This window comes from Melospiza georgiana, chromosome Z (assembly GCF_028018845.1).
Source record: "Melospiza georgiana isolate bMelGeo1 chromosome Z, bMelGeo1.pri, whole genome shotgun sequence".
Classification (NCBI taxonomy): Eukaryota; Metazoa; Chordata; class Aves; order Passeriformes; family Passerellidae; genus Melospiza; species Melospiza georgiana.
The window spans coordinates 7,526,704-7,539,651 of record NC_080465.1 but is presented as its reverse complement, the minus strand read 5'-3'; the positions used below and the strand labels follow the sequence as shown (position 1 = coordinate 7,539,651).

At 50.5% G+C, this 12,948-nt stretch overlaps 1 protein-coding gene across 1 annotated transcript; it reads right to left on the bottom strand.

The window, feature by feature from the left end:
- Positions 1-366: 366 nt before the first annotated feature.
- LOC131095748 (serine/threonine-protein kinase PAK 2-like) lies at positions 367-12,728 on the bottom strand. The gene is made up of 13 exons (XM_058043822.1): positions 12,611-12,728; positions 12,307-12,371; positions 11,894-12,193; positions 9,303-9,428; positions 8,038-8,227; positions 6,352-6,415; positions 6,013-6,061; positions 5,134-5,246; positions 4,354-4,471; positions 3,559-3,658; positions 2,962-3,158; positions 1,794-1,931; positions 367-453 (listed from the first exon to the last, which is right to left on the bottom strand). Exons 1-13 carry the CDS (start codon positions 12,726-12,728, stop codon positions 367-369), a joined length of 1,665 nt encoding a protein of 554 aa, XP_057899805.1.
- Positions 12,729-12,948: the final 220 nt, after the last annotated feature.

The following is a 12,948-nucleotide window of genomic DNA, read 5'->3' as shown; positions in this document are numbered from 1 at the left end:
CACCATGTCAAAGACACCGTGTCACTTTCCACCTTTATGAAACAACAGACAATTCAGAAGAAATTCTTGAGCGTATTTGCAAAGTGAGAAGGAAGGGAATCTTCAAGGTGACTTGTGGTTTCAGAAAGTGTATTCATTTCCAATCCTACTCTGCACTCCTATTAGACAATCTTACTCTAACCCTAACCTTAACCCTAATCATACTCCTACTCCTACTCCTACTCCTAATCCTGATATCATGATCCTAATCCTAATCCTAATCCTAATCCTAATCCTAATCCTAATCCTAATCCTAATCCTAATCCTAATCTTAACCTACAATCCTACTCTAAAGTGGTTGATGAATAAATGGTCCTGATGTGAGTGTCACATTCTTGTCTCGCTCCTCTTCTTCACTGAAACAATCAGCGGCACCAGGCTGGACGCAGGCTCAGCAAATGTTACAAATGGATGCTGCCCAAAGGGAAAAAAAACAAATCAACAAAAAATAATGGACCGTGACTTTCCAAGCTCAATGCTTCATAGGATTCCTCTAGCTTATAGAAGGATGCAGGAAGAGGACCAATGGGACCATCTACACCTCCATCTTTATGTGCCAGACTTTGCTGTCACAGGCAAATGTGGCCCAGGATCCCACTCATCCATTTATCCAGGTGTCTTCATTTTGCTAGGATTTTTGCCCTGCCAGTGCTCTAGAAATGGTGCTTTCTGTCCTTGGAGTTTCTTCTTTTCAGGAATCTCTAAAGCCTCACACTGGTCCCTCTCTTTGAAAGACAGGCACTGTGCTGATTCCCACAGGGAGACAGAGCAGTGTCTACCTTTCCATGCCCTGCCCCTCGTGTGCTGGATGGCACCTTCCTTCCCAGCAGGGCCAGCCCAGTGGCACTGGGCCTTGCAGTTCCCTCTCTGCCACACAACCCGGCACTAACCCTGGCACAGTTCCCGTCTGCTTGAGCGTGCCAGGCAGCAGATGGGGCTGGGACAAGTCCCTCCCAGCTGTCCCTGTTTGTGTGGCAGAAACCTCTAAGGGTGGGCTGGAGGGCACAAACCAGGGCCCCCGGGAGGCTCATAGTGAGCACTCCACGACCCCTCCTGCCCACAGCTAAATCTCCCACCCCCTAGGCTGGGACTGGCTTCCTTGGGTTCCTGCCTCACCATTTCATGTCTCTGTACCCTGCATTGCTCTACTTCAATTCTTTTGCCATTAGATAAAACTGAGAACCCCACCAAATGACAAAAGAGGGTGACTGAAACAGCCAGAGGAGCTCTCTGACTCTGGAAATGCAGAGAGAGGTGGAGTTACTCAGTTTTGTGAAGAACAGGCCCCAGGGAGACTTTATTGCCACTTTCCAAGACTTCAGAGTGGCTTTGAAGAAAGCGAGGGACATATTTTTTAACAGGGCCAGTTACAATAGGATGTGGGTGAATATTTTTAAACACAAATAGGATCTAATCAGAACTTGTTTACTCAGAGCATGGTGCGACCCTTGCACAGGTTGCCCCAAGAGCTTGTAGGTGCCCCATCCCTGCAACCATTCCGGCTCCAGTGGGAAAGGGCTCTGAGCAACCTGATCTCTTTGAAGATGTCCCTGCTCATTGACGGACACTTGCACCAGAGGACCTTTACAGGACCCTGCCAGCCCAGCCCAGTCCAGGATTCCTCATCATTTTCATTTGAAGAGCACCAAGGATGGAGGTGAGGAGGAAGGGGGCTCATGTGATGCCTTGGACTTGAGTGGAGGGGGAGCCCATCCCTCAGAGCCTGTTTCACCTGCAGCCCCTTCACATTTTACCTGCAGGAGCTCCCTGGCAGACCAGCGCTGCTCCTCGTCTCTCTGCAGGCAGCAGCTCAGGAAGTCACGCAGGCAAGGCGAGAATCGGTTGGGCTGCTGCAGCCGTGGTGTCCCTACTGTGGCTATCAGTTGTGTAGCCTGGAGAAAAAGGAGACACCAGGCTCCACTTGCTGCTTTCACATCTCTAAGTGCTCTCCCACCTCCCTTTGTTTAACCTCTGTTCTCCAGTGGCAGTTTCTGCCCTGGCAGAGACCCAGAGATCATTTTCCTTTACCAACCAAAAGCCCAAACCCTGATGCAGCCACAGCTTTTCCACCATCCCACAGATCTTGCCTTGGCAGCTGATTTCATTGACTGAGCTAGTTAGTGGGAACTACATCAGCAAAAGCACATTTCCTTCCCTAAGGATTCACACCAGCTTGAGAGGCTTTTTGGAAGAGGGACTGTGCTGTACAAACTAATTTCAAGGGTTAGTACATGAAAGGCATGTCTGCAGTGCTTGTTGGTCCTTTAAGCGCACGTGCCCCAGAAAAAAACTCATCATACTTTTTGTGCTTTTCTTGAAAACAATGTTAATTGGAAGGAAAGAAAGGGAATCCATCAATTAATCCCCAGGTAAGGAAATAAACATTTGCAATCTCATCTTCAACAGAGACACATTTAGATGCCTGCACAAATGTATTGGGATGAAAATGCCTGCTTGGGCACAAAGGAGCCACCTGCAGCTCTGTCTCCCAGCAGTCTGAAAATTGCAGCTTCCCATTTTGCAGCAAAAGAAAAATTGTCATGGTCAGAAGAAGGAGAGGTGCCACCCTCTGCTCATTTGGCTACTCAAGTCAATGCATTAATGGTAGGCCCAAGCCAGAAAGAGCCAGGAAACAAATGGGAGGTTTGTGCAGGCTCTCCGCATCACCAGGCTCTGGCTTGGTGACACAGGGAATGTGCCTTTGGCTAGGAGAGAAACATGGTCACTGAGTGTTTCAGCAGCACTGCACAAGAAGCAGAAGAGACTCAGTGGCCTTTACACTCTCATGCCCAGGTTTCAGGCATGTTTCCCAGTGAGAAGACACTGTAGTTCAGGCAGATGGCAATGGGCTTTTGTCCAATGCCACACAGGGCAAGGGACAGGTGAGAAAGACAGTGGGATCAGTGAGTATTTGCTCCTTACCATGATGGGACTTTGGTTCCAGTAGGGAGGTTCTTGTTCGATCATTTCAATCCCCACAATTCCAAAAGACCATATGTCCACTTTGGGACCATATGGTTGACCTGTCAGCACTTCTGGCGCCAGCCACCAAGGAGTCCCGACTACCGAGCACCGTCTGCTCTGCTCAGGGATGAGCTGAGTAGAGAGGCCAAAATCACCTGAGGAGAAAGCAAAACTCTGTTTCTATTTGAATTCTGTGCAATTAGGAAAGCAAGCAAAAGAATTCCCCAGTAGAAGTTGGAAAATGTGCTGTTGAATCTCCTGGCATTGGTGACTTTTAAACTCCCCCCATTTTTTGCACGGTCGCCAATAGTGTCTTTTGTTCTTTGGAAGCTTTAGACTTGTAACTCCCTCCCTCTGGAAGGGACACACACAGAGCAAGGCCACTCTTGACTGCTTGTTCCTTGTCCTACCTCTGTGCACGTTGCAACTGTGCCCTCAGCTCACAGCGGGTGTCCCTGCACTGCCACCAGCACCATTTAGGGGAGCTGGCTGTCACTCCAAGCAGCCCCACACCCACATCCCTGGAATGCTGCTCCTGACCAAGAATACACTGACCCAGCTTGACAGAACCGTCGGTTTTGAGAAGGATGTTTCTGCTCTTCACATCTTGGTGAATGACGTGGTTCGAGTGCAGAAAATCCAGTCCTTGCAGGCACTGAGAGGGAAAACAGAAAGAGGAGAGCAAAAATGAGTGATGTGATTTCATCCCATAAGAAAGGCAACAAAGAATCTAAAAGATTCCCTCTGCAGGGGAATGGGCAGTAATGGCAGAACACAGTGCCACTGAGAGGAAGAGCTTGCTGCTCCAACACTTGCAGAGCAGGACCTTTCTGAGGAAAGGCATGTCAGCTTCTGAAAGAGCAACAGCACCTGCTCTTGTAGACTGTCCCCTGCAAACCAGCCAGGATGACGGCTGCTGCAGTGCATGTGCTCAGAAGCAAAGAGCCTTTTGGCTGCACTCCTGTCCTTGTATGCTGAGGCCTGAGAGAAACGAGTCTCTTTTTTCTTTGCTGATCATTTCAAATCCTGCCACCAGCACCTTTGCTTTCACAGGCAAGGAATGCAGTGAAGACAGACTCCAGGCAAACATTTTGAGAGGCAAGGTGGAGAACAGCAAATACAAATACATGAGCCAGAGTGAGAATACAACAGCAGGAGAGAAGAGTACTGGCACTGAGTACAGGGAGTGCAGGGGCACTGGCAGGCCTTTCACTTGAGATGCTTTTTCTTGCCCATAGCATACCAGCAACCCAGAACCAAAACTTGGCACAGGAAATCACTGCAGGTCTGAGCCCCTGTTTCCCAGACAATCCTGCCCAAGCCCTTGGAAACACAGATGGGATTGCTGACCTCCCGACTGATGGCTGCTGCCTCATCTTCATACAGGGCGGTCGTGCTGATGATATCGCTCAGGGCGCCTCCGTCCATGTACTCCAGCACCAGCCAGAGTTCCTCACCCACAAGGTAGCTGAAAGAAGGAAACAAGGCCGTGGAGATGAACATGCATGGCTACGTTGATTTTTGCTTCCAGATTTCTTACTTCCAAATGCCTTTTTTGACAAGGACAGAATCATAGCAATAGATATTCCCTCTTGGCTGTGCATTGTTTGCAATCTTGCAGTCTCAAGAAGGAAGGCACAGCTGTGAAAAAGGAGATGTCTTAGACGGCTAGTGAGTGAAAAATGGAGTTTAGAAACAGCCCAGATAAAAAACCTGTCAGGCATGGTGTTTCTGGAAATAAGCACCTAGTCTTCCTGGTATGCACAGCAATGGCAAAGAGTGGCAACAATCCAAGGGAAATCCATTTTAGGACGGTTCATCAGCACTTCAGAAACTTGAAAAAGTCAATCCCAAAAATATGTGGAGGCAGTAAACTTCGAGGCTGATGACTAAGGAAGATACAGCTGATCCAGATTTTGAATAATTTTGGAATAATTTTCAAACTAGGTGTGCCAGGGAAGACTCATGCAGACAGGATGCACTCTCTTCTCATCCATTGGAGGTGAGTAGAGAGATATGAATAAATAAAAATTAACAGCGCTACTATCTGCCACTGACCAAAGTGGGTTTTTAACCTCTTATGTTTGCTGTATGTAAATGCACACATGGGATAAGACCATAACCACTCACCTGTCTAAAAAATTCACAACATTGGGACTCCTGTACCTCTTCATGATTTGGATTTCATTAACACTTCGTTCCATCCTCCTCGGTCCTTGAAGATTTATTTTCTTTATGGCCACCTAAAATGACATTGAAAATCAGTAACTTGAGCAGTTGGTGGCACAAGACTGCAATACAATGGAGCGAGTGATTTTGCAATGGCACAGCTGAGCTGTGCCAAACTGCCTTGTGATTAGGCACTGCAGTAATTAGGAACTGACATTCCAACAGCCCATTTCTCTGCTGCCTTGGGGGCCAGTTACAGGACATGTGGGGCCACTGACATTTTGCCTTGTCCACTTGGTAACAGTTGAGTCTCAGCTATCACCCACAAACCTCTGACCACAATCTCTGCTGCTCTTTCTAGGATTCAGAAGAAGTAATCCATGCCTTAATATTCTGTGGATCCATCTTGGGCAATGGGCAGGGCTTAGGGCTTTTAGGGCACTTGCAGATCTCTCCCTATGTGCAGTTGCCAAGTGCAGCACTGCAGGTGGCTAAGCAACTACCAGTAACTTTCCGATGGATTTGCAGGCTGCCAGAATCGAGAATTCAGGACTCTGAAGCTGTAGCCCCAAAGAGCAGGGAGGTGCTCTAAGGCACCACCTTTGTTTTAGCAATGGAGAGCGAGTGAGCGCGTCCTTCTCTGAAAGGAAGCGCTGCCCTGCGTGCCTTCCTTCCGGCAGCTGAGGAGGACAAAGTGCCAAATGTATTTTGCAGGCTGGCACCAGTCTGTGCTTCTTGTGCCTTTTCAGCACGGCTCTAGCCAAAGCTCCAGCCACAGCTCACACCAGCGGGGAAAGCCCCTCAAGAGCAGCAGAGTCTGCAGGGGCTGTTGACATTTACCTCTCCTCCTGTGGCAGTGTCGAGTGCTTTAAAAACATCACCAAAACTCCTAGAAACAAAAGAGAAGCAGAGAAAGGAGAAGCCATTTTGATCTTGCAGTGAAAGCCAGCCCACACAGGAGATCTGTGCTGTAAATGCCTAAAACCTGCAGGGCACTGGAAGCATGGAGACGTTCTGGACAATGCCTTCTGAGCACACTTAGAAATTCTGATCAGCATTGATAATCTAAGCCCAGTGCCTGAACACACTTGCAGCTTGTCTGACTTCACGCTTGATACCTATTCCACCAGCAAAACACCTGATGCATAGTTTTGTAAAATTAGCATTGCTTGGACTCACCCACTGCCAATACTTTCCAGTTCAATGTATTTGATGATAGGATTTTCTGTCTTCACCATTCTCCCTGAGGGAAACAAAATGCAAGATGTTCACTTTAAAGCAGAGATCCCACCTTCTTGGAGATACAAAAGGCAGCCCCATTGTCTGGGGCTCTGAGCCCTCCCTTTGTTAGCCAGCTCTGAGGTGGTTAACAACAACAGGAACAGGAACTGGAACAACAAGAAAAGAACAGCACGTCCACAGCACAAGTCTGGCTGGAACAGAGACTGATTTCTTGCATCCTTTGAAGTGAGAGACCTCTTGACAGGAGACACACAGGGAAGCACAGGGAGATACATTCAGACTAAACTGAGACCAGAAGAGAATACATACCAAAGCAAGTAAGTTTGTCCTCTAGAAACATTGAGGAGAACTGGAACTAACAGTGCCTTTGCTTTCTTGGGAATAAACACTGCGAGATTTAGAAAAGGTTTCCTACTTGTTAAGATTAAATGCACCTGGACATCCAGAATCAATTCCTCTGAACAGATGTCAAGTTCAGAACAGGAGGAATATTGCCAAGTGTTCCCATCTTTTCCACCTTGCAGCAGTTTGCCAGAAGAATGCCTCTGCGTTTGTAAACCAGAGCAGCTCATGCCAGAACCAATCGCGATGGGGCTTTCAGCATCAGGACCCTCATCCTTTATGAGCAGGCTGAGCTCAAAGACGCCCTTGCCCGTGCCCCCCGTGAAGAACCACGCCGCTTCTCTTCACCCTGACAGCGCGGATCAGTCGCTGCCATTGCACTCGCCCCCTCGGCACCGCACACCTCCCCATCTTCCCAACTCAGCATGGCGGGCACGAGCACAGAGGGACAGCAGTGCTCCTCAGGCACCCCTGTGACACAGAGAGCTGCCATGGGGAGATGCTGACCTTCTTGTGAGTCCAGGCCGTGCGAGGCAGAAGGCGGCCCAGAGAAGGGGCTGCTGCCTCAGGCAGCTCCGTGCTGCAGCAGCCGGGCAGCAGCGGGACCCTCCCAGCTAAGGAAGGCTCCAGCCTCTGCAGTCCCTGCAGCCCTCAGGGGCAGGGCAGTGACCACAACCAGGCTGGCAAAGGCCAAGCATGAGCACTGACAGGCACTGATGGGAAGAAGCCAGAATGAGCCTGAGCCCCGTACAAGCTTTTGCCCCCATTCAGGAGACAACAGGATGGGCTTTGAGATCAGCCCCACCGAGGTGTGGATCAGTGCCCTTTTTGTCCCAACAGGTGATGGTAGACACAGAATCCACTGGGCTCTCTTCTCAACTCTACCAGGTCTTATCTGAGAGCACAGCAAGAAGCAGATTCATTGGGTTGTGCTGCAGAATCACAAAGGGCTTGGTTTTTTCTCCTAGAGACTGATCTCAGCAGGGCTTCTACCAGTGGCTAGAACTCAAGCAGTCACAGCCTTCTGCTGATGCAGGAACAATTCCTGCTTCTGCCTTTGGCAGAAAGGGAAGCCCAGGCAAACAGCAGCCAGTCTAAGCTGCCCTCAGATGCAGCAGGAACACCCAGAGCTCTCTCTTGCTTCCTTAGAGCAATGCCAGCACTTCTGTGACCCTGAAGTGAGAAGAACCCTTTGGTACAGCTCTGCTGACATGTGCACACAATACACTGTCCCTCAGATAAGAAAGATAGCAGACATACTGTGTTGCTCCAGGGAGTCACCTGCCATCTCCAGTTGCAGAGCAGCAGCTGGGTCAGCATGGGAGGTGAACCAAGTGCTCAGGCTCCACGTCTTTGGCTGGGGAGCAAAGGCTCCTTGGGACGGCGATGCTGCAGCAGCTTCAGTGTCAGAGTTGGTGTAGATCTGAGAGAAGAAATGAGTTGATGTCAGGAAGGTGTGGCAGAGACTGCCCTGAAATGCAAGAGAGATTGCCATTTGAAATGCAAGCCCTTAGGAAGCTGCTGTCAGCCACATGCAGAACTCTTCAACTGGATTGCTTTGGATGTCCACTTGTGAAACCAAATGGTCAAAACCAACGACTGATTTTACTCAAGTTCATAGCCACTTTCTTGTTCTAAAGGATGACTGCAGCAACGACCGCTCCACTTCCTCTCAAAGATTCCTTTCCCCCTCCTAGGTCTGCAGATACATTTGCAGCTCCTCATTCTAATGTTCTACGTCCTGCCATGAAATTCTCTTTTTCTGCACCTTCCTCGGGACGTGCTTATCCTGCAGCATCTCTGGATGGTACAGTTCCTGGGCCTCATGCCAGCCTCGGGGCTCTTGGTTGCCCGTCACTTGCTGGAACTGTCTGCAGGCTGGCAGGTAGGATGGCGACACTTCCACCTCAAGTCAAACAGAACAAAGCAGTCAGAGACTACAGCTTGTCCCCGTCAACCAGGAGTCATCGACTGGGAAGAAGGTAAAGGACAGGAGCAGATTCACAAGGGATACAGACAGCTTGTAGCTTGTATTCCAAATCTATGTGAGTGACCATGTTCACCTGCAAAAACAGCTCAAGAAACAAGGTCACCTGGAAGAAGCCAGCAGGAGTTCATTGGGATGACTGCTGGCTAAATGGCCAAGGGAGTAATGCCACTGTCTAGAGCATCAGCTGAGATTCAGCAGAGCAGGAAGTGTCCTTGAGAGCAGCTCTGACAGAGGCCTCATCAGGATGGCACTCAGAGGCAACACCCCACCCCCCTGCTGCTCTGCACTGCAAAGGCAAGGAGGGCAGAAACCACCCCTTGGGTGACTGCAGTGCCTATTGCTATTTCACTCGCTTTTCTAGAGCCTTTTACTCCTGAAGGAGGCAATTAATTTTCTCTTTGATGATTTCAATTTTTTCGTCTGGCCTCTTCTTCCTTGCCTTGATCCTAGCCTCAGTTTCCTGCAGTTGCGCCGGCACCTGTTTGTCCGTGTTCTGTAAACAACAACAGAAAGGACTCTCTTTCATGAGTGGAGCGGCTGCCATTCTTTCATTCACCTGTTTTTGTTGACTGTCCCTCTGCATAGGGAGATTCTTCTCCTCTTGGATGTCTTCATTCCTTCTCTTCACTGCCATGTCACTCTGAGATTCAGGCAGCTCTGCTTGTGGTTCTACCTTGATGTTCTGTGCACACAAATGCAGAGCAAGTGACTGGGAGCTGCCATCAGGCTCAGCTTTTCCCTCTTTTACCCTCAAAATCACATGGATTCAGCCACTTCTTTCTGCTTCCCTACCCACATCTGCTTCCATTGCAAACCTCCTGTCCCAGGGCTGATCTCTGCAGATTCCAAGGCTCTGTGCTTCCAGTGCCTGTGGGATTCCTGGCCTCCTTAGTCCCAAGAGCTGTGGTTTATGCCCTTCTTCCTGCCCTTCCCTCTGTGCCATGGCCAGTCAGGCTTACCTGGCCTTTCTCCTGTGGCACTTCCACCTGCTGCCTGAGCTGCTCTTCCTGCTCTCGGGCTGGGAACAGCTCTCCCTGAATCTGGCATGGCATCTCTGATGAAGCAGTCTGCTCCTGCTCTTTCTCTAGAAGCACCTGCACAGAAAGCAAGAGAAGATGGGTTTCAGCTTCCCATAGGACCTTTGTGGGCCAAGACTCAAAGACTGCTGGGCTCACACATTCCCAAAGCACTGTGCTGCTGCTCTGCTGGGTCATTCTCTGTTTGAGGGGAGGCACAGATTCCAAAGTGACCCTGGCCCTACAATCAGGGGCCATCTGGGACTGAAGCTGCAAGAGCCTCTCAGGCAGCTGACAAGGGAAGGTGTGGCATTTCTCAAGGGTCTGGTGAGGGCCTTCCTCTGCTTCTACCATGTCCTGTTTGTCTCTCCTGAAGGGATGCATTTAGGTGAGCATTGCATCTTCCACTGCTTTGGAGCAGAGCCAGGAAGATTCAAATAGATAGATAGATAGACAGATCTCACTTTTATAATCTCTCTTTACTGTACTGTGGGATTTACATTCTTTAAACGGAGAGAGATATAATTCTCTCTCCTAGATTTTTTTTAAGGAAGTGTAGTGAGAAACTTAGAGAAGAAGAGAAGACAATTATTATCTCTACTTGCTGTTCTTGTTGTTTAGTCCATGAAGAATGTGTTATAGTGATTGTTTACTGTAAGTGATTAGTTATTTCATTTTAGTGATAGTTGTTTGGATTGATTAGCTAATTAGATAAAAGACTGTGTGGAGACAGTCACTAGTTTTACTTTAGTATCTTTTTAGTATAGTATTTCCATAGTATAGTTTTAACATAGTACTAGTGTAATATAACATAGCTTAATAAAGAATTTGTTTAAACTTCTAAATCACAGAGTCAAATCACATTTTTCACCACGTGGGGGTCACCCTGGATCAATAATGTCCTTTCTGTCGCTACACACATCATCACTTGGTAGCAGTGCCCCAATCAGAAGCCATCCTGAACTTGCTCTCCTGTTGCTTCAGTAACCCACACTCTTGGGGTCTCTGGAGCATGTGGGTCCTTATGGAATGCAATCAGACCCAGAGCACAGGAGAACAGGGAACAGCACTCTTTGTGCATCTGTGCTCGAGCAAGTTCTTCTCTTGCACTTGACCACACTGACGGTGCTAAAGTGGCTGGAATCAGAAATGCAGCCCAGCCCCTCCCACCTCCTCTAATCTCTGAGGGCCAGCTGGAATGCAAGGGCATTGATTTCCTGATCAAGTCCCAAACACAGCACACACTGATTCCCTGGGCTGCCGAAAAACACGGGAGCCGTTAACTTGAAAATGATGGGCAAGCCCTACTGGTTGGTCGGCACTACAACAGCTTGTTCTGCACAAACATCCCTGCCCCAAAATATGTGTTCTTGTGCATAATGACTGCATTATCCAGAACTGCCTCTTTGAAAACTAAAATTCTAGCAGAATTTCTGCCAGTGCTGTAAAAGGGCAGGAAAGATTGAGACAAAGCTCCCTTGCTCCCTGGAGAAGGAGAAATTGCACAAGAGTTTTCTTTCTATCAAACAAACAAATAAACAAAATATGAAAGTGTTACTCACACCAGTGTCTAAAGCACTTGGATGCAGTGAGGGGATGTCTGGAAGGGAAACAGCCCTTGTGCTCAGCTTTGGATCTTTGGATCTAAGGCTGCGATCTATGGAAGTCCGCCTGAAGGTGCCTCATGAGCCCCCCCATTGTCCAGGCTAAAGCTCCCTCAGCACCTCCTCCCTGGCCTTGTGCTGCACCCCCTTGCCCAGCTCCCCTGTCCTTCTGTGCACACGCTGCAGCCCCTCCATGACTTTCTGCTTCCCAGGGGCCCACAAGTGCACACAGCACTCCAGCTGTGGCCGCAGCGCTGCCCAGCACAGGGCCACGCTCACTGCCCTGCTCCTGCTGCCCCACTGCTGCTGGCACAGCCACCATGCCCTTGGCCTTCTTGGCCCCTGGCCACATGCTGCCTCATCTTCAGCTGCTCAAGGCCACCAGCCTGGCATCCTTTTTGTCCACGCAGCTCCCCAGCCACAAAGGTGCCTACTTCAGTTCAGATACAGAAGGCACCATTGCAAGATGGCCTTCCTGTTCTACCACCTCATGTTCCAAGTAGATATCAGCCACTGCCCCTTCTCACCAGCGAGGGCTCCTTGCTGAGCTCCACGTGGCCTCTGAGCTCTGGGTGCAGCCTGTCCCCGCACTCGCTCAGCAGGTGCCTGGACACAACCGACAGGGCACTGGCACTGTGCTTGTTCAAGTGCAGACCCTGCAGAGCCATGACAGCCTCCGGCCTGCCCTCAGCCACTGCCCTGACAGAGTCTGCTGCATGCTCCGGGGAGGCTGAGGTGACATCAGCCTCTGCCTGCAGCTCGCCTATGCCCTCGGTTGTTGCGGCGCTGGTGTTTCTGCGCCCAAGGCCCAGGAACCTCCGCAGTATCTGCAACAGAAGGAAGGGCAGGAAGAGAGGGACGTTCCATGGCCTGCTCCAAGCGTGGCGCTGGGCCGAGCAGTGCCAGCAGGCCCAGCCCAGGTGGGGATGGCCGCAGGTACCTGCGCTGGTCTGTGGAAGCAGCCGTGAGTGGGGTCCTGCTCCAGTGTCCCATCCTTGCCCGCATCTGGCAAAGAGCGAGTGCAGCCAGAGCTGAGGGGCAGCGGGAGAGGCCAGAGAACACGGCCCAGCCCTGCACGGCCCAGGCAGGGACAGCCCCCGGGTGCCCAGGGGACGGTGCACGGCCAGCAGGGGCAGCCCCAGCCCCTCTTACGTCCTGTCTGTGGGGACATCCATAGGGGCGGGGATGGGATGGGGCCAGGCCGGCCGCAGTCACCAGTCCTGCGGCTCAGCTCTGCCACTCACCGTCCTGCACTGGCTGCAACTTCTCCGGCTCTGCAGGCTGCTGCACTGCGGAGGCTGCAGGCCCTTTCTTTTTCTTCCCCCGAAGCACCCTGAAGAGCCTGAGCACTCTGCCTGCCATCCCGCTTTTTGACCTCTAGGACACCTTTGAGTCAGATGCCTGGGAAAAGCTCTGAGTTACCAAGTCCTGCCAAGTGGGCTGCACCAACCCTGCCCCAAATGCCTCTGATTGGAACAAATCCATTGCCCCAAGTGTCTAAGACATCCTGGGACACACCAAGCCCAGCCAAGTGCTCAGGGGAGGACTCTCCACAGTGCCAGGCCAGCACAGCCCAGCTCCC

Bases quoted from the DNA above. Each gene is read 5' to 3' on its own strand.
- LOC131095748 (XM_058043822.1), bottom strand. From the start codon at position 12,728: ATGGCAGGCAGAGTGCTCAGGCTCTTCAGGGTGCTTCGGGGGAAGAAA. The intron at 12,194-12,306 runs GTACCTGCGGCC...CTTCTGTTGCAG, and splicing joins GCTTCCACAGACCAGCGCAG to ATACTGCGGAGGTTCCTGGG. The intron at 454-1,793 runs GTAAAATGTGAA...CCCTTTGGGCAG, and splicing joins CTGCCAGGGAGCTCCTGCAG to CATCCATTTGTAACATTTGC.